The 21,975-nt window shown below is 42.6% G+C and overlaps 1 protein-coding gene across 1 annotated transcript; it reads left to right on the top strand.

Annotated features, from left to right (window-relative positions):
* The first annotated feature begins 6,142 nt into the window (after positions 1-6,142).
* On the top strand, positions 6,143-13,562 carry LOC101107436 (proton-coupled zinc antiporter SLC30A9, mitochondrial-like). The gene is given in 3 exon segments (XM_042248659.2): positions 6,143-6,230; positions 11,103-11,636; positions 11,639-13,562. Coding segments are annotated over 3 exon segments (1,686 nt in total). The 3' UTR covers positions 12,703-13,562.
* The last annotated feature ends 8,413 nt before the right edge of the window (positions 13,563-21,975 follow it).

Below are 21,975 nucleotides of genomic sequence, written 5' to 3'. Positions count from 1 at the left end.
TCCTCCTGCCCTCAATTTTTCCCAGCATCAGGGTCTTTTCCAGTGAGTCAGCTCTTCAAATCAGGTGGCCAAAGTATTGGAGTTTCAGCTTTAGCATCAGTCCTTCCAATGAACACCCAGGACTATCTCCTTTAGGATGGACTGGTTGAATTTCCTTGCAGTCCAAGGGACTCTCAAGACTCTTCTCCAACACCACAGCTCAAAAGCATCAGTTCTTCGGCACTCAGCTTTCTTTATGGTCCAACTCTCACATCCATACATGACCACTTTTATAAGATCACCATCAATTTAAGACTTAAAATGGTCTGTCTCCAGGAAGCTGACTACGTCATTTCCATGATCCCAAACCAAGAGGTAAAGTATAGTGGTAAGAAAGGCAATTATCCCTCCCATTTTCTACCCTCCTGCTCCTTTTCCTACCCTGGCAACCTTCTGGGTTACTGCAAAGATAGTCAAGATAACCCACTATGGCTGTGGTGTACCATAGAACTTTTCACAATGATGGAAAGTCCTATATACTGTCCAATATGGCAGCCATAAGTCACATGTGTTTCGAAATTTGAAATGTGGTTATCGGACTTAGGAACTAAATTTTAAATTTCATTTTATTTTAACTTTACATAGTCACATGTGGTTAGTGGCTATAATATTGGACATATGAGACAACATTGACTTAAAGGATTTACCCCTGAGCAAGAGCCTAGAGACCGTGGCTCCTGTCTGACCGTGAGCTGAGCTTCATCCTTTGGGCTGAGCTGAAAGAGGCCTCCAAGAAGGCCTGGTGAAGACTCCTGGGGCATCAGGAGGAAAGGAGTTGGAACAGAGTGGACTCACTCCATTGATTCCTACACAATAAAACCCTAGAATGTGTGACAGAGAGGGACCTTAGCCCCTGCCCCTCTTTACAGTTGAGAAAACTGTAGAGCAATGAATTAATGACTTGGTAAAAGTTAAAACAATCAGTGAGTAATTGAGTCAGGCTCCTAGTTCCCTTCCTGATTAAGTGACAGACCTGTTCCAAGAACCAGAAAAAGTCATTCGTTCTTTCATTCTTTCAGCAGAGATGCATTTTGTGTTTCCTCTGCACAAGGATTCTAGTGTGTAGGGTGAACACACAAAGGAGTTGTAGGATGGCAGAGGAGGAGGAGGTGCCATCAGTGCAAAGCAAAGGGCTCTCCACAGGATCCAATAGGGTGATGGAGCAACCCAGGAGCCTGGGACTGACCCAGTCTAAGCACTGAAAGTCCCTCATCCCAAGAAGCACCTTGGGTGTGTGTGCTCGGCCAAGTCCGACTCTTTGCAACCCCATGGACTGTAACCCTCCAGGCTCCTCTGTCCATGGAATTTTCCAGGCAAGAATGGAGTGGGTTTCCATTTCCTAGTCCAGGGTATCTTTCTGATCCAGAGATGGAAGTGGTGTCTCTTGCATCTTGTGCGTTGGCAGGCAGATTCTTAACCCCTGTATCACCTGGGAAGCCTAAGAAGCACCTTAGTCCAGGGCAACTCAAGATAGTTGCTCACCCTCAGACTGGTAATAACATCACTGATCTTCCAGAATCCAGGTGAAGCAGAGAATCAAGGCAAATACTACCCTTGTATGGGTGGCTCAGGCATTTATTAATACTTTATAAATCTGGAGAAAAAAATGTTTCCTGGGGTAATAATATCCTGTATTTTCCCCTTCATCTGCATTCAATTGTTCTCAACCAGCAGCCTGCAAGCAGCCCAACTTTTAAATGGACCATGCCTCTTTACACAACATTACGTCTTAAAACATACTTTAAATGACCATAACATGATTTTAAAACAGAGATATGGAGTGATTAATCCACAATGTAGAACTCTGTTCTGGAGGCTGAGACTGGTTATTACAAGGTGAAAGCACTTATACAATCATCAGTCACCTGCACCATACCTTGGTTTAGTGGAGGTCTGGGGATTTCTAATGGCCTCCTTAAGAATGTCCTGTTTCCACTTGAGTCAGTCCCAGACAGAAGCATTATTCAGGTCCCCATTGAACACCTGGCCTCTGGCATCAATTATCCAAAACCCCAGGATGAAGGAGACAGCAGAGCATACCAGAAAGAGTCCGGGGTTAGGAGACAAGAACTTGGATTCGAGTTTTAATGTTGCATTTAACTAGCCTGTGTGACCTTGGGAAAGTCACTTGAAGTCTCTGAGCCTCAGTTGCCTAATCTGCAAAAGAGAGATTTCAACCCCTGCTCTGATTGCAAGAAATGTGAAAAGGCTTGGAAAGTACAAAATATTACACAATGGCAGGGCCTGTGATAAGTGAAGCTGACATTTGAAAAATGTTACTGTAAGTAGACATCAGGTACAATTACTGGGCTCTGCAGCGAACCTTCACTTAAATCACCTGCCTCCCTGGAGGACGGGACAGGAGACACGTGAAGACAGGAAAGCAATAGCACAAAGAAGCACAAGTCCAGAGAAAATATATCATAGGTCTTAAGTCTGAAAAGCCATGTGATCTCATTCTGGTGTGTTCTTCTGTGACAAAGACATAACCACAAAGTGAGTCATTTAAAACAAACCATCAGAACAATGGCAAGATCCCCAAAAGGCAGAAATATGCATAAGACACAAATTCTACTGATGTATCTTTACGGATTGAGTCTCTAGCCTTGGAATGTATGTCGGTATAGTTTTTTTTTTTTTTTTTTGCCATTTCTGCTTGCTCACAGGACTTCATCACAATTAGAGCATCTTCACCTGAAGCCCAAATCAGACTCCTTTTCCTGGAATACTTTTTATAGATAGTTCTAAGTAGTCAGCTTCTGCCACAATAATATCACGTAATAAACAACCACAAAGCCTCAGTATCACACACCACTAAATATTTGTTTCTGCTCATGAGTTGAAGGGAAGTTCTGATTTGTATGGGGCTTACTTATGCACCTATGTCAGTATGGGGAGGGCAGATATGTGCTGATCCTGGCTGGGCCCTCATCTATGTCTAAGGATTGGCTGACTACTACATAATAGAACCATCTGGAATCTCTTCACATGAACTAACCAATAAAATACAGAACACCAAGTTCAACTAGAATTTCAGATAAAATATATGTGTATTTTTGAGTTTAAGTACATCCCAAATATTTGCTGAGTCTGGGAGCCCTACCTATGTGTCTCTTTTGTCCCTCCAGCAGGTGAGTGTGGCATGTTCCCGCTGCGAGCTGGGGAAGGAACAGCCGAAGCACACACAGCTCCTTAGACTCTGGGCTCAGAACTGAAGCGTCACTGTGTTCCATTGGCCAAAGCAAGTCACAAGCCCAGCCCAGATTCATGGGCTGTAGAGTCATCCCAAGAAAGACATAGATGCAGAGAAGGTGAAAACTGGAGCTATTCTGACAAATCCTCTACTACAGTCCCCAATGGCAAAATCACCAGCCAAAGGCACAGGAACAATATTGTGGTGTTTAGTCACCAAGTCGAGTCAGACTCTTTTGCACCTCCACGAGCTGTAGCCCAGCAGGCTCCTCTGTCCATGGGATTCTCCAGGCAAGAATACTGGAATGGACTGCCATTTCCTTCTCCAGGAGAGCTTCCTGGCCCAGGGCTTGAACTCACATCTCCTACATTTCAGGTGGATTGTTTACTGCGGAGCCACGGGGGAAACCCGTGGGTACAATAGCCTAGAAGAAGTACTCAAATGTCACTTGTCCATTGTATTCAAGTAAGGAAGAGGCATGGATTGAGGAAGCATTGAGGACCTTCAGCTAAAGGAGAGAAGACCGTGCTCTAGGCCGGCTTTGTAAATTTTCTTTGTTTCCTTGGACAGAACCCTTCTTCTCTGGGGCTCAGTTTCTTCATCTATAAAATGGTAATCTGCACTCCAGGACCTTGCAGTTCTAAGATCTGATATTATTGAATATTTTAACTCGAGCTACTTACCTTCTTCCATCATTTCCCTTCAGCAAACTCAGGCAGCCTAATGGACTTTATGACTATATTAGCAATGCTATAACTTAAAACCACCCACCATGGTCCTCATGGACTGCTCCTGCATTCAAAGCAAATTTAATCACCAATGCATATCCAATAAAAAAAAATGGAAATCTTCAGGCCAAGGGGACATCAGCTCCTGGCAAGGAACAAGCTTCTTGAATAAATAAATCTGCTTTGCCTAATATTTCCCCCTCTTGATTTGAAGAGAGACAGTAACCCTTTTTCTGTCATTGAATTAATTTGCTAGAAGTGGCTGTAATTTCTATATAAATCCTGAGATTGTTTCTAATTTACATGTTATATATGAATGTTTATGCATGTGGTCCCAGCCTAATATCCTCCAGGGGTCCTCTTGGAAACTGTATGAATCATGTAAACAAAATTAGACTGAAATAAAAAGAATGTATGATATTTTCTTCACTAGTACTAATTTTTTTCTAAGTTTGGTTTTCTCCATAATGGTCTTCCTGCTGACTTTAATTATATTTATGACACAATTATCCTGTGCTGGGCACATCCTCATGTGCCGGCTGCTCATTTGGCATCTGTCTGGTTTGGGGGGATGCCCTGCAGGCAGAGGGGTGGTATGGCTTATTTGCTGTTTGTCTTTTGGGAAGCTGCTGAAGGAGGAGGGGCTAAAAAATGGTATAGTAGTATCTATGTGGCTTTTCTCCCTGTTCCACCCCACCTCCCCTCTATTTTATGGGGATGAATTTGGGTCATGGGCAAAACTGAAACCAGGTCCAGGGAACTTCCTCTTTCTGAGGCCTCCCTAGAGTGCTATTTGAAGACCATTACTACTGTTAATTAATGATTTGCCAGCTGTCTGCACTAATTTTATAGCATTTATGTATGCACATGCGTTGTACTTTAGTCTGTTTCGTAGACTAAACCAAACACAATGAACATGAAATATGAATTCAAATCTCTGATTTCCATTTCTAGCAAGAGGCCTGCTGAGCTGAGACGGTTCTACCTTGTGCAGTCATTGGGAGGGTGTACTCACCTCGCGGTTGGCGGGAATATGGCCTCCGAAGTTCCATTTTGCTGGGAGGGCCCTACAGGAGCAGGGTCATGAAGGGAGCATGCTGTGTCCCAAGTCAGGGGTAACTGTCGAGTCAACAGTCAGGATAACAAGGGCACAGCTCTTCAGAAAGTTAACCCGTTCCAGGTCTCTCGAACATTGATCAGAAGGAGGTATCAACACCTCCTCGGGACCCCTTTGTTGTCATGATCTCCTTTCTCTAAATAGAAAATATTATGTTTGTGATTTTTGGGGACTACCCGTCACGGTTTATCCCAGAGATTGTTGTTCTCAGGAATATGAGAAGTTTGCATTGGCTAATCTAACAGACACCTCTGACTCTGAGATTTAGAATTAGAGTGTTTTGTCATGACTAGCGTTGGCTTCTATCATTTCTCTAGGCTCACCTAACATCAGACCAGGTCATTCCCATTCAAACATTTGACTGTACCCTTCCCTTCCAGAAAAATCAAAGAAAATAATAGTCTGCCTACAACAGAGTAAGGTACAGCATAATGGCTTGATTTTTGTAGAACCATTCAATAATAACAACACCCCAAAACATTTTATTTTACTCTGTGAGGTAGAAAAGACCCAGCAGAAATGGGACATAGTCCTTAGGAAGACGTGGGGGACCTCATAAACACTTATTATGAGCCAGGCCTGTGCTCTGTCATCTTCGTAACAACTTTGCAAATGTTATCATTTTATAGACAGTGAATCTGAGACTCAAAGAAGTTAGATTTTCTCTAGGGGAGAAGCAACACAATTGAAAAGAGCATGTAACTATCAAGTGCCAGGCCAGGCCATCCCTGCCAGAAATGCCACAGAGGCTAGGAAGAGAGAAAGAGGAGCAAAAGCTGGGGTAGATGGTTTGGAGAAGCACACAAAAGACTTTGGTAAGAGCTGGATAGCTGCAGGCATAGAGAACTTTCCAGGAGAGAACCTAAGTGAGAAATGAACAGAGCATGTTCTCAGGGAGCCGTGAGGGTATTGGCCTTCTTAAGGCTCAGGTTGGGGTGGGAGGAAGCTGGTGGGCTCTAGAGTCCACACTCTAGACGTTGGAAGTGGCTCAATCTGGACACATTCTGAGCTGTTCCAAGGAGTTAAAGAAGGAAGCAAGGTGACCCGAATGGTCACAGAGTCACCATGGTCCTTCTGCCTCTTGGGCGGGGCCCTGAATCTGGCTGGAGGACCCTTCTTGGCTTACTAAAGCAATTAAATTCAGCATATAAAGGTATATGTAAACACCACTACTTCTAGAAACGACTAGTAAAATAAGTGCCCACAATATGAGTATAAAAGCTGAACACCTTGGTGTCCTGGGTGCATGAGTGGAAATATATTTGATGAAGGCATGAAACAGAGGTTGCCAGGTAGTGCCAGTGGTAAAGAACCTGCCTGCCAATGCAGGAACATAAGAGATGCAGGTTCAATCCCTGGGTCTGGAAGATCCCCTAGAGGAGGCGATAGCAACCCACTCCAGTATTCTTGCCTGGAGAATCCCATGGACAGAGAAGCTGGGTGGGCTACCATCCAAAGTGTCACAAAGAGTCGGACACAATTGAAGTGACTTAGCACGCATGAAACAGATCTAACATATTACTACCTTTTGGAGGTTCTCCCTTTTTCTAGTTTTTTTTTTAGGACATTGCAATTAATCCTGATATTCCAATATCCTGTACTTAAGACCTGTTTATTCATCTATCCTTATGAACATGAAGATTTTTGTAAAGGTGGGAAAGAAGCAAAGTAAATTTGGGGAGATTATAAGGCAGAAATGCTTCTTTAAAAGTTTTCCTTTTCAATATTGAATCAGTTCAAGATTTCAGTGGACAAGGTCAAAGCTGGGTCACATATCCTGACTTTCTTATACCCACAGCTTAATAATCTAAAAATAAAAATCAACTCTTGTCTGAAGGTTGCGAAGGGCTCATAATTGCTTTAGAGTGAAGCTCAGAACCACTGTGCCTTCTCTGGCCTCCCATTTCTTAGACAGGAGAACACCATTTTTCAAGTCCAAGGCACTGTCAGTATTAGGTTGCATGGTGACCAAATAGAAAAATCTCTGTTTAAGATGAGATGATAATCATTACAATCATCAGGCAAAAATGAGGCCCCTTCTTTAATGCTGCCTATAGAGATGGCAGAGAAGTAATAAGAACCAATTGTTGGTTAGAAATAATTTCCCTTAGAAAAATTGGTTCATAATCTTTTTCCTTCCTGCTTTCATGGTAGTATTTTGAAGCAAAGAACTTGCTTTGATTTTTAAAGAAAACTGTTTTCCCTCTTTCCAGCTACTGAATTTTCTTTCCCTTTAACCCCAAGATCCCGATGTGCTTGGAACTTCATTATAGCATACACTTTAGCTGTGAGCCTGGCTGGGGTGAATTTCTGGTTTGTTTGCTTTATTAGATTTTGTGCCATTAAATAAAACCTTGAACTTCTAGAATGCTGTTGAATTTCCCATCATAGCTACACCTCCATTTGTACATGTGAATATTTGTACTAGTGCCAGCTTTCTGTTCTTATTAGCACTTCCCTTTTTTGTTGTTGTTTAAATGTATTTATTTTTATTTCATAGTGTTAAAAAAATTTACTATGAGATTTACACTCAATAGTTCTTTTGTATATACTGCAATTTTACTTAAATTTCACAAAAAATTTAGCATGTAGGAAATTTGAATGAAACAGTACGGTAAAAACAACAAAGAACCAAAAAATCTAAAAAGGAAGTATACCAATAGACAAGAATTCAACATTCATTAGGGTTTCAGTTTTGATTGACACCTGATGCTTGCAAATTTTGAAACAAACTCTGATATCATGATAAGTATTCTGAAGAGATCTCAGCACCAGCATTAAGACTTGTATTATACATTCAGTTGGTATTAGCACCTTCTTATAGAAGTATTTAGCCTTCTAATCAGCCACAGTTTTTAAAAACCAATTCCTGGAGTTTTCATAAAATTTTAAAGTATCTATCAAGAGTCTTTTAACTATAAAGATCAGCCATAAGATGGAAATGGAAGAGTCCATTAAAATCTCATTATGGAAAGAAATTCCCTGCCACTTTTTCTTAATTCTACCTCATGGGAATGTAACTGCCCTCCCTCCCCCTCTACCCCCCCCCCCACCCCCGTATCTATATAGCCTGAGGTTAGAATCCAAGGACTGGGATGCAGAGGTCAGTGGAGACACACGTACACCATTCTCATCTCAGCCTGGGTCATGGAAACGCACACCCAGGTCAGCTTCCTCCCATTCTCGTCTCCCCAGTCCCGCTTCACCCACCTTCCACCACCACAGCCTTGGAGAAGCAAAACATGCCTCCTGAGTCTCCCAAACCTTATTTTTAATCAAAATTTAGGCATTTGCACAACTGATTTCTTTTAGACCAAGCCAACTTTCTTTTAAGCCCAGTCTGTTCTGTGAGGCCAGCTAATTAGCCTGCCTGTACCAGAAGTACTCACTTTTTATTACCTTTAATAAAACAAAGCCAGGTTTGAGGAAGTGTTGGATGGAAGCTGTCTCCAAAACCTCAGGAAGGGAACCCCCACCTTCTAAGCCCCCACCTCCTCCCCAGTAAGATTTGTGGTCTGGTTAGAAGGACCATTTAGATGATGAAAGGAACCAGTGGACAGCCCCTGATTTATAACCAGCGTGATTTTTTTTAATATCCACCAAATTAATATTTTTATGTCTGTTCCCCCATCAGGTTGCTTCGGTTTGAATTTCAACGAGGGGGAGCCTGCCAAGACCATGTAGTAAAATACAAACTGGATCATAAATCCCAGCAGGGGTGGGAGAACGTAAGACAGATTGCTAACACCTTTAAAAAAAAAAAACAACACTGAACCCCCCAAAGCAGGAATTCGCTTTAAAGTATTCCAGGCCCAGCAGGGAACAGGAGAGACACAAGCCTTCAGAACGTGAAAGTTGGTTTGACTTCCCTTTATCACTTCTCCGCAGACTCCAACTCATAGAAAGCCATTCTGGCAGGTAAATCAGGCCCCCTGAGCTTTCCACCCAACGCCAGTGATGTTTCTCGGGGATGTGTGTTAGAGATAAGGCAGAAATACTCTCAAATGAGCACCTTCTAGCAAGTCTTTCTGCAGCCCTTCCTCTGGAATGGCGGTTCACACAGCTCATCAAAGTCTCCTTTCATTAGCGCCACGCCGAGGGAAATAAACGCAGCTGGCAAGACTGAGTTTGAAGCTGTAAGAAGAAAGCCATGTGTTTCCTTCCTAAGACTAAAATCATTTCCCTACGAGGAATAAAGAGCTTTTACAAACTTTCTGGAGGGATACGTCTCGGAGGGGACAGGTTGATTACTCTCACACCCGCACCGGGTACCAGCAGGAGAAACAGAAGCCTTGATTTGCTTGGTTTTATAACAGGTTGACTTCACTCGAGCATATATGGAAAAGTAAACGCCTTATAACCTAGCTTATTATTACACTGATTTGGATAAACTACGGGACGAATCGAGTCGGCTGAAACATAACTGCTGCCCACAGGAGAACCCTGATGCAGCTCAGTGGATAGCCCATAAAATAGAGGCTAGTCCTGTCTGTCAACGCCGGCATCGTAAAGGCGGCTCACTAATCCTCCTCGTGGGCAGCCCTAAATCCTGGGTTCATGCTGTCTTTTCGTTCTGACACTTGCGTGTCCCTGGGTCTCGGGACTCACCATTTGATCTTGGGAGCCAGATGCCCTGCTCTCAGCAGATGTATGGAGTGACATCCCCAGTGTCACAGCTTCACCAGGAATTATTTCATAGAAACCCACTTACAGACCACATTACCCTTTCTCATCACACTTTACCGAACAAACACCCTTCAAACCTTTGTTTCACCCACTCTGTATTCAGAGGCAAAGTCATGGCTGAGACTTTCGGAAACCTTGTGAACAGGCAGAGGTGCAGCATCAGAGAGGGTCCAAATCGATGTGTAAAGAGACTCACACGAAACAGAAATGCATGGAGAAATCTAGAGTTTGGTTTGATTTTTTTAGTTAGAATATAAGGATTTTTAATTTGTTAGTATGGATATTTCATTACAACCATAAAAACAGAATTGTATATAAAAATATGTATATATGTGTGTGTATGTGTGGTAATATTGAGTTTTTAGATAAATAGCCTAAAATTATGCAGACTCACACAAGTCCCCACAAGTGGAACACAGGTCTAACACAAACCCAAAGTATGTGAAGACATTTTTCTAGAAAGGACATTAGTAGGACAAGTACTGAAATTCGAAAAAGATCTGCAAGTTAGCGATGTCGCTTTCCTGGATTTAATATCTGCACTGTGGTTGTATAAATGAATCTAGGAAATACATTTAGGAGTAAAAGGCAGCATGTCTACAATTTCCAGACCATTCAGAAAAGTGTTAACACGCACACAAACACACACACATGGAGAGAGAAAGGAAACATGGTAACATATTAACATTTGAAGAATCTGAATTTACAATAATTCTTGTTACTATTTTTTGCACCTTTAATGTAGATCCGAGGTTATTTCAAAAGTAAAAGTTTTTTCTTTTCTTAAAAATAAAAAGTCTCCCTATTTAGACCCTCCAGAGTTACTGTCTTTTTCTTTTTCAATTTTATTTTTAAAATACTCATTCATTTATTTTTAATCGAGGTATAATGACATAACATCATATTAGCTTCAGGTGTGCAGCATAACGATCTTATCTTGGCACACATTGTGAAATGATCAGCAGTAAGTCTAGTTAACATCAATCACAGAGTTATGAAATGTTTTTTGCCTTGTGATGAAAACTTTTAAGATTTACTCTTAGTAACTTTCAAGTATGCAATACATTATTGTTAACTATAGTCAACACACTATATGTTACATCCCCAGGACTTGTATTTTATAACTGGTTTATACTTTTGACCCCCTTCACCCATTTAGCCCACTCCCCACTCTCTTATTTAAAATAAAAGCCTATAAACATAGTTTGAAAGACATGATTTAAAAGAAACAAGACTACAACTCAGTCAAATAAGTGTAAAGGGAAAATAAAATCCTAATTGAGTATATTTGTAAGTTTCTTTATTTGCTTCCCCATATCAGTCTAAAAATGATTTGCAGCCCGGGGCTCCAGCGACCGCCAGGAATGGCAGAGTTTAGTGACATTTGGAAGCTTTTCAAACAGTGTTCCATGCTGTACACTGAATCAAGTAAAGTTGTATTCCACAAGTGTTCAGAAAGAAGGACAGGGATCACAAACTCAGAAAATGGAAAAAGTACCTTCATTTGATGAAGCAGCAGAAAATATGGGTGCAGAACTGAAAGCTCCAATTATTAAGCAAGAACCTCTCCAAGTAAGAGTCAAAGCAGTTCTTAAAAAGAGGGAATATGGACCAAAGTATACTCAGAATAATTTCATCACTGGAGTCAGAGCAATGAATGAATTCTGCCTCAAATCCAGTGATCTGGAACAGCTTCGAAAAATCAGACGACGAAGTCCTCATGAAGATACTGAGTCCTTTACTGTATACTTGAGATCAGATGTGGAGGCAAAATCTTTGGAAGTTTGGGGAAGCCCTGAAGCTCTTGCCAGAGAGAAAAAACTTCGTAAGGAAGCAGAAATAGAATATAGAGAAAGACTATTTAGAAACCAAAAAATAGAGACTTTCTGGGAAATACCAAGCCACGCTCTTGAACGGCATCAATTTTTTTTAAGGGGCCAGGGAAAGTGGTGATGGTTGCCATTTGCATCAATGGATTAAACTGCTTCTTCAAATTTCTTGCTTGGATTTATACGGGTTCAGCAAGCATGTTTTCAGAAGCGATACACTCTTTATCTGATACTTGCAACCAGGCCTTATTAGCATTGGGCATCAGTAAGTCTGTTCAGACACCAGATCCTACTCATCCGTATGGATTTTCAAATATGCGCTATATTGCTTCACTAATTAGTGGTGTTGGTATATTCATGATGGGCGCAAGATTATCTTGGTACCATGGAATCATGGGATTGCTCAATCCTCAACCAATAGAATCTCTTCTATGGGCATACTGTATTTTAGCGGGATCATTAGTATCTGAAGGAGCAACACTTCTTGTTGCTGTAAATGAGCTTCGTAGGAGTGCTCGGGCCAAAGGAATGTCATTTTACAAGTATGTAATGGAAAGTCGTGATCCTAGTACAAATGTTATATTACTGGAGAATACTGCAGCAGTGTTGGGAGTGACAATAGCAGCCACTTGTATGGGCCTAACCTCCATAACAGGGAACCCACTGTATGACAGCCTGGGTTCTTTGGGTGTGGGCACCCTATTAGGCGTGGTCTCAGCATTCCTCATCTACACTAACACAGAAGCACTCTTAGGGCGATCCATCCAGCCAGAACAAGTACAACGGCTTACTGAACTCCTGGAGAACGATCCATCAGTAAGGGCAATTCATGATGTTAAAGCCACAGACCTGGTATTAGGGAAAGTGAGATTTAAGGCAGAAGTGGATTTCGATGGACGAGTTGTTACGAGATCGTATTTGGAAAAACAAGATTTTGACCAAATGCTACAAGAAATTCAAGAAGTGAAGACTCCTGAAGAACTAGAGACCTTTATGCCTAAACATGGAGAAAATATTATTGATACTTTAGGAGCTGAAGTAGATAGACTTGAGAAGGAACTGAAAAAACTAAATCCTGAAGTTAGACATGTAGATTTAGAGATACTATAGACTTGATGGGATGAATCGCCTTGGAACCAAGTTTGCGAAGACTACTTTCCCACCCTGAGGGAGTCGCCATTCAGAAGCCGTTTATTTGAAGATGGAGGAAGTATTTATATGAAAAGGGCAATTCAACAGTCCATAGAACTAAAACAGCTTCTTCTAAGAGACATATTACAAGTTGAATCAATTTGGAAGTCATGTTTTTATGTTTCAATGGGAAACGTTTTAGTTACTTAAATTGTTCATAATTTCTTATTTTAGCCTGTCAGTGTGTGTGGTACCTGCAATCATGTTTCCTTCCTTCACATGGGTAAAAATAAGCAGCATCCATAAGATTCAGATTTTTTATTTTGTTGCCAGTGAAGATTTCACTCCATCAGAACCTGTCAGTCTTGAACATTCTGGCTAAATCTTATATTCTGGTTTTTAAAACAGTCACTCCGTTTTCAAAGTCTGTCTTTCCTTATAGAATGTAGAAATTATTTTGACATAGCTTGTATTTTTGCCCTGAGCACTAAGAGGAACACTGTCCTAATAACTTAGTTATCCATAAATGTTCATTCCAGTAGGACTTTGTTACTAAATTGAAGGAAGATAACTTCAGTACACTCTTGTAGGTCATGCTAGTTGCCATTTTGTAAAATTTCTTTTCTCTCCTTTGTTTTTTTTCCTTATTTAGTTCAATTTTTCTAATGGTAGGAAGTATAACTCTAGATGTTTCCATGGGCCAGTGTGATGACTGGTTTTTAGCGTTTGTTTTTGACTGGCTCCAGTGCTGCCGTGTGCATTTACTAGGAGATAATGCATTTATAAGCATTTTGACATTCTGTAAAGTGGACTAGAAATATTTATAATTTTACAGACACCACAGCGTTTTATTTTTAATTTATTTTAAAAGAGGCACTACTTATGTAAAAAAATAAAAATAAATAAATAAATAAATAAATAAATAGAAATGATTTGGTGTAGGTTCTCACCATTTTAGATATCACTTAGAACCCTTAATCTTGCAAAACAGAGGATGGGGAGCTGGAGACAAGATTGGTAAAACTACCAGTTAAGAGTCTGTCCTGAGAAAGAGGCCCTGGAAGGAGAAGACCTGGATTCTCTAGGCCTATAGAATTCCAAGCTCCGGGACTTTTTCCATCTGCGGCCCTTAGTTTCCTCATCTTCAAAATGGACATGAAGGTAGGGCTGTTGTGAGGATCAGCTTGGGATGTCTTGTCTTGTACAGAGCCCGTCACCTGCTCATTCAGGGGTGTCTACTCTCAGCTTGGACACCTCTCCTGCCCTTCTGGAGCAGTGAAATGGCACCCATGGCATGTGGTAGGGCTCACAAAGGGCCCCACAGTTTCTGAGTGTTGATGATAGCCCAGTGGGAAAGACAGTGATCATCAAAGCTCCACGTCGGCACCTGGGGGATCGTCCTCACCCTCAAAGACAAGCCTTTCCCTGTAGCTCTTTGTAATGGAAACATCCCAACTGCGCATCTTCCTGTGAATCAAATTCCATTTGGGCTGAAGACCTGCCGACATTTATTAATTCAAATCTGCTTTTCAGAGACTTCTGCTGACTTTGAGCTAAACATGTGGGCCCCAGCCCTGGGCCGAAATGGAAATGGTGTTTTCTTCTTTCTGTTTTTCACCAGAAACACCATTCAGCTGCCGTCAGAAACTGAAGCACCTGAGTACAAAGTATCTGTTCCCTGCGTCCTTCTCATGAGTGTGGCCCAGGGCCCAACACAAGCCCACACGCACACACGTGCACACACATCCTCAGCCTAACACAAGTTCAGATGCGCACACATCCTCAGCCTAACACAAGTTCAGATGCACACACATCCTCAGCCTAACACAAGCCCGCATGCACACACGTGCACACACATCCTCAGCCTAACACAAGTTCAGATGTGCACACCTCCTCAGCCCAACACAAGCCCGCATGCACACACGTGCACACACCTCAGCCTAACACAAGTCCACACGCACCCATGTGCACACTCATCCTCAGCCTAACACAAGTCCACACGCACACACATGCACACACATCCTCAGCCTAACACAAGCCCACACACACACACATGCACACTCATCCTCAGCCTAACACAAGTCCACACGCACACATGCACACTCATCCTCAGCCTAACACAAGTCCACACACACACATATACACACACATCCTCAGCGTAACACAAGTTCATATGCACACACATCCTCAGCCTAACACAAGCCCACACACACACATATGCACACACATCCTCAGCCTAACACCAGCACACATGCACTCACACGTGCACACACATACTCGGCCCAACACAAGTTCACATGCACACACATGTGCACACACATCCTTGGCCCATAAAAGTCAATGACACCTCTGAATATCTGAAACCCACCACTCAGCAAACACCGTCTCCTTCCTGGAACTTGAGAATGGAGACAACATCTTGTCATGGAGCATGTGTGTAGCTTGAACTGGCGATAAATCGAGGCCCTATTCCTGATGCATAACAGCATGGGCAGTAACGGGCAAGAACGTCTCGGCAGACAACACACATATAAATCATGTTTATTTTCATATCACATTTAAATAATGTTTTGGCTCTGGGGATTTTCCACCAAGTAATGAAGCATCACCCAATGAGAGTCTGCGACGTTGCTCCGATCTGCAATGCCCCTCACAGCAGAGAAATAAAGGCTGTGATTTATACGGGTGTCATCAGGATGGTGGAAGGGTTTCCTTTCCTTTGCACAAGACATTGCTCTGCGTCCAGATTAGAGACGAGATTTATCTGCAAAATAAACAAAGAACAGGTCCCCACACCCTGTTTCTTCCCTTCATCACACCAGACGAGCTCTCAAACCATCACACGCACAAATATGTACTCACTCAACAGCATCTGCCCTCCACACACACAAACACAGACAGGTTTATTATGAGATAAGAGACCAAACATTCTTGATAAAGATAACCGTTTGTATATTGATGAAGATTTGTCTTGTCAACGATTCTTTGCAGGAGGCATCTAGTTTGTGGGCTCCCACTGTCCCTCTGCGGTGCTGCCCTGCCCCTGTCCACATGGGTGCCTGTGACCATCACACCATACAGAGAAATCAGATTTCCACATATGACAAGGTGATAGTGCTATGCAAATTCACCTGCTGCTTTCGATTGTCTTGTTTTGAGGGAAAAGATGACTTCATTCTAACAAGATTTTCCTTTGGATGGTCATATGCGTGGTTGCCCCTGGTTACTTAGGATGAATTGCAAATTGTTATTTTGAAACCATCATGAATTCCTTCTTCCTGCCTGCCTGTCTTCCTTTCTCTCTCTCTTTTTTCGCCTTCCTTTCTTTCCTTGTGGCAGCCATCTATTCTCTAGAGCTCCTTATGACTCTATATACATTTTAACTTGAGGCTACTGCCCACCTTGCTAAGTGTAGGTTGCTTCTGACAGTTAGGGAAACATGTACGCTACATTTTAGTGAAGGATGAACTTGTGAAAATACAATTTACCATTTACAGATTTGGATACAAATCCAAAATGGTTCAACTCCATCCAGAATACAATGAAGTGAGAATAATACTCATGTTGTACTGGTACTTTACAGTTCATTACTCTTTAGTCCCTAAGTTGCGTCTGACTCTTTGTGACCCCATGAACTACAGCCTGCCAGCCTCCTCTGTTCATGGGATTTTCCAGGCTAGAATACTACAGTGCATTGCCATTTCCTTCTCCGGGGGATCTTTCCAACCTAGGGATTGAATCCAACGCTCCCAGGAGGATTCTTTACCACTGAGACATTCAGGAATTGCCTGGAAATAACCAGTGTGTGTGCTAATTAGTAAAATAAATGTGTCCCTATACTTGGGCTTCCCTGGTGGCTCAGAGGTTAAAGCATCTGCCTCCAATGCAGGAGACCCAGGTTCAGTCCCTGGGTCGGGAAGATCCCCTGGAGAAGGGAATGGCAACCCACTCCAGTATTCTTGCCTGGAGAATCCCATGGACGGAGAAGCCTGGTAGGCTACAGTCCATGGGGTCGCAAAGAGTCGGACACGACTGAGCGACTTCACTCACTTATACTAGGTATTATTACCACGGTTGGTCTTCTCACAGACCTTAGTGACAGGTAGGGTGGTGAGCAGGGCATATCTGCCATGCAGTCCTTGTGCTTAGACAAATCACTGCTGCTTCAAGGACCAAAGGTACTTTATTTTTCTGCCTCGGGTTCACATGTTTCAGTATCACTGGAGAAACCAAAAGTAGAAAGTCTGATATTTCAATAAGCAAAACGATTCCTTGGCTGCCCAAGAGTGGAAAATGGGTGGCTGATGGCAACTTTAATGACAAGGATGCTAAACAGCCAGTTTCACTTGAATCAACCCAGAGTCAAGGTCAGCATCACTGGATGCCACCTAGATATGACTAAGTGTGGGTTATTTCCCAGAAAAACACATTCTCATATTTACTGATGCATATTCCATTTTCAAGCCAAAAGGTGAGCTTTTCATTTATGCAGTCTGATTTCTGTGGGATGGAGAGAGATCATAAAGCTACTTTGTGCAAAGGTCCCTATGCCTTAGGGGAAGGTAAGTGTATTTTCATATTGTGGTCCAGGTCACACACTTAAAATTTAAATAACAGCAAGCGCAGATTTCCCTTTACCCTTTGAAGTGGTCATGTCAAAGCAAGTCCCCAGCATCCACCTGTCTGGATGCAAATATCACTTTGTTTCTTGTCGTCTTAATTTCTCAGATTTGTTCTGAAGTTGCACTGTAACTATCCACGTAGCAAGGGGAACTGTTTAATCTACAGAGAATTGCCCCAAATTAACGTTTTTAAAAAGACAATCAGAAAAAGCAGCAAGGCCAACCAACAAGACTAATCCCTGACTGCTGGAGAGGGTGGTCCACCCCCAAAAGTAGGGTAACCACACTGGGTAGCTGCCTGGGGCGGTTCTGGCTGATGCTGTTGTCTCGACTCAACTATTAATACCTTCTCTTTCACTTTCACAGTTGTCCCAGTTTGGACGCTAAATTATATAGTCAATCTACCTAAAAGCTGTAGGGAAATCCAGCTGAAATAAGTCTAAGTCTCTTTTTTTTTTTAAATTTTAATGGCTCTGAAATCAACCTGAAATGAAACTGGAACAAGGGAGGTAAGGAAAAAGAATTTGTGCAGTCAGTTCAATTGCTCAGCCATAGAAGACTTGGTGAGATTGTATCTGTTTTGTTCATGTAATTGTAATTATGAACCAATAATGTGGAATAGAACTAATTTTATTACAACCACTAGTCTGCAATAAAGCAAATGCACAAAATAATTTGTTGAGTCATAAGGTCCAGATACAGATTAACTCAAGTGTTCATGTGGGCAGCAAGAGGAAGGCCCATCACTTCCCATCTCATCTCATGTCCGGGTAGGTGGCGGGTGGGAGGGAGCTTGTCTCGGCTGTTTGGTTAGCAAATTGTAAGTAGATGGAAATGCCATCCTAATTAGATTCTGGATGGTGAGAGCCAGGCCCAGGGGGATGAGCAAGCAGCGGACACATCACACCTCCCTGGCTGGCACCTCACACAGGGGGCATGCCCCATGGGCCCCATATGAATACTCCCTGGCTTTAGGGAAGAGATGGTGGCACTTTTCAGTGATGGGAGTTTGGTATCCTTTGAGCAAAACAGGACGTGTTTTTTCATTCCTGATGCATTGGATGCCATCTTTAAGGCAGGCATGAGTTTTTAAAATCTATCCCCATTGTGACTGCCTCAATGGCAGATATGGAAGAAGCTTATCCCCAGTTACATGGCAGAGAACCAGGTGGATCATCTCTGCCTGGCCAGCTCCACTTTGTCCTCCAGACAAAACCCTGAACATTCCAGGAAGCCCTCTCTAACAGCTCCTTTTGGTCATCTGCACCCCCACCAGGGCTCACCCCGACATAAGCGCTTGGAGCTTGTAAAACTGTTCTCAGAGTTTCCACAACCTGCTGGGCACATTCCTGCAGGACTTCACACCCTAGATGGCTGCTGCTTGCTCCTTTGTCTCATCTTCTAGAGCCTTCAGTTTATGAAGTCAGCGACATTGTTCTTTTCTGGATCTTCCCAGTCTAGCCAAGAGTCCTGCATAGGGCACTTGGCCCTTACTTGTGGGAAGAATGTGTGAGCAGGGTGAGACCCATGCAAAAAAATATAAGTAGTATAATAATAGCGATGGTATATTTATCAAGCACTTAGTGCATGGCGTGACTGCTGCTGCTAAGTTGCTTCAGTCGTGTCCAACTCCACGCGACCCCAGGGAAGACAGCCCACCAGGCTCCCAGGGTGAGTCCAACTCATCCAGTCTCTCGTCGTTTTCATGTTTGTATAGAAATGAACTTATATTTTATATAGACAGAAAAACACATCAATTTCTTTATTTCATGAAAATAGATATAAACACACATATATTCAAAAAATGTATGTGAAACTTGAAAAGGGCACATGATAAATATTGGTCAATGCAACTATATACAACTTTCATCTGTAGAGTGACAAATTTTGATGTGAATTTAGTGATGAAAGAGGAGTTAATTGTTTTTAAGATTTCTTTGAAATGTAAAGCTGAATATAGCGTAACTTGTCCCTACTGCAGAGAATAAATGTGGGTACTGCTATGACACGAGAGTGAACCAAAACCACAGATTTTTTGTCAGTAAATTCAATAATTAATAATAACAGGTGTGAGTGTGTGCTAAGGGTCTGTAATGGATTATCTTGTTTAATCTTCAGAAGGGTTCTGCTAGTAAAGCATCTTACTCCTACTCTACAAATGAGCAGATGGAGGCTGGGAGAAGTTGGTGATGAGATTGGAACTCAAAGCTAGGTCTTGCCTTGGAAGCCAGACCTTTCTGCCACTGCTCCATCCTCACACCTGGCTACAATGAGGATGCTAATACCTCTAATTCAACTGCTCCTTCCAAAACAAGTTCTCAGTCCCAGAATCAGAGGGTTGTGGGGAATATTGCCCCCAGTGGAGGGTTCCTTTACTGTTTTCACTTCTGTCGTCACCCTAGCAAGATGAGATGTTGGCAGAGCCGTCCTCGGGTATTGTCTTCCGTCCTTCCTTCATTGTTCTAGAGTAGTTTTAGGTTCACAGCAAAATAAAGAGGAGGTACAGAGATTTCACATATATCCCTGTCCCCAGAGAGCCTCCTCCACTATCAACATCCTGCACCAGAATGGTCCCTTAGTTACAACTGATGAACCAACACTGACATATCACTATCACTCTAACTCCTTAGTTTACGTTAGGGCTCACCCTTGGCATTGCACGTTCTGTGGGTTTGGACACATGTCTAATGACGTGTCTCCACCATAGCAGTATCAGACAGAAAAGTTTCACTGCCTAAAACTCCTCTGTGCTCCACATATTCACATCCCCCAGTCTCCAACCCCCGGCAACCAGTGTTCTTTTCACCGCGGCCACAGTCTTGCCTTTTCCAGAGCATCATATAAGTGGAATCATACAGTATGTATTCTTTTCAGATTGGCTTCTTTCACCCAGTGATACTCATTTAAGGTTATCCATGTCTTTTCATGGCCTGATATCTCATTTCCTTTCAGCACTGAGTAATATTCCATTGTCTGGATGATTTATTTATCCATTCACTTAACTGAACGGAATCTTTGTTGTTTCCAAGCTTGGGCAATTTTGAATAAAGCTGCTATAAACATCTGTGTGTGGGTTTTTGTGTGGATGTAAGTTTCAGCTTCTTTGGGTAAACACTAAGGAGTGCATTGCTGGATTGTGTAGTAAGAGTATGTTTGGCTTTATAAAAAGTCACCAAACTGTCTTCCAGAGTGTCTGTACCATGTGGCATTCCCACCAGCAATGAATGAGCATTTCTGCAGCTCCACATCCCGCCAGCTTTTGGTGTTGTCAGTGTTCTGGATTTCAGCTGATGGCAATTTTTAGCACCTGCGGTGCACTTGAATCGTGGTGACAAAATATATATAGCCCTTGACCTCATGGGGCTTACATGCTAGAAGGAGCAGGCATTAATGGTATCATTGTATAATTACATAGCCAGGCACTGTGGATGGTTTCAGGATGCTGTGAGAGCACACAGGGGCCAGGCTCCTTTGGAACATTTACTCATGAATCATTTTCACTTTAATCAAAGTTAAGTACCATTTACAAAGGACACCTGCAATGTGTCAGCCCCTCTCCTATTTACACCCCAGTTCTGTAAAGTAGGCATGATTATGCCCAATCACTGGTGAGAAAAACTGAAGCTGAGAGAGGTTAGGAAACCCGCCAGAGGTTGGCAGGGGCCAAGCCAGGGTTTGAATGAGGACCAAGTTCCAAGGCTCTTGGTTTTTTCTTTACCCCCAGCTCCCTCCTCATATTGCAATGATCCCTGTAAGCCCCAGTAAGAAAGCCAGGAGAGAGTTGGAGACGCAACACCCATCGTTGCACTGAAAATCTTTTGTCTCCCTCCATTGATCCATCTCCAGCCCCCTCCAACTCACCCTCATGTCCCTCTCCTGCCAAACCCTCCGGAGCAGCCCAGGCCTCTGTTTAGTGCACAAGTTGGGGATGCTCTCAAGGCGTGGTCCTCTTCCCTTCACACACCCTCACTAGACAGAAATGCAATTCTGGCTTCTTGGCCTGGGCCAGGGCCTCTTTCTTATAACACCCTTGACCCTCTTTTGCCCCCCGGTTAATTCCTGTCTCCCAAGGTCATGTCCACCAGGGAAGTGTCCCCTGATTGCTCAATCCTTCGAGGCTCAGCCTGCTTGCTTCCTCTCTAGCCCAGCATCCATCCTATGGATTGGAAATGGTGGGAATTCCTGGCATGTCTCCCTCTTGGGCCTGGAGCTCCTGAAGGGCAGGGACCCCACTATGCCTCAGTCAAGTGCAGTAAAGCACCTGGCACCTAGAACTGAGAGTTAAATATCTGCAAACTGAATTAAGCTGACTTTTGTCATCATGGAGGGGATAGAAGAAGAAAAGGCCCTTCTTTCATCATATTTCATAATCTTGGCTGCAACATTTAGAGCTAAGCCAAATTCACCCGTAGATATCCAATAACCTCAAATCCTTGACAATTACTTGTCACCATTTTTGCTTACTAAATACATATAATTTAGTCTCCCTTTCCTGGGAATATGAATATCCTTATTGAAATAAATTTCAACACACTTTTTAATGACAAAGTACTTGTACATTTCATCCAAAATCTTCATTCTTGTTTCATAGACTAGCTCTGTATGTCTTTTATTTAAATGAATAGGTCTC

Source organism: Ovis aries, chromosome 4 (genome assembly GCF_016772045.2).
Source record: "Ovis aries strain OAR_USU_Benz2616 breed Rambouillet chromosome 4, ARS-UI_Ramb_v3.0, whole genome shotgun sequence".
Taxonomy (NCBI): domain Eukaryota; kingdom Metazoa; phylum Chordata; class Mammalia; order Artiodactyla; family Bovidae; genus Ovis; species Ovis aries.
Note: the sequence above shows the minus strand (reverse complement) of the source record. Positions and strands in the feature narration are given on the sequence as shown.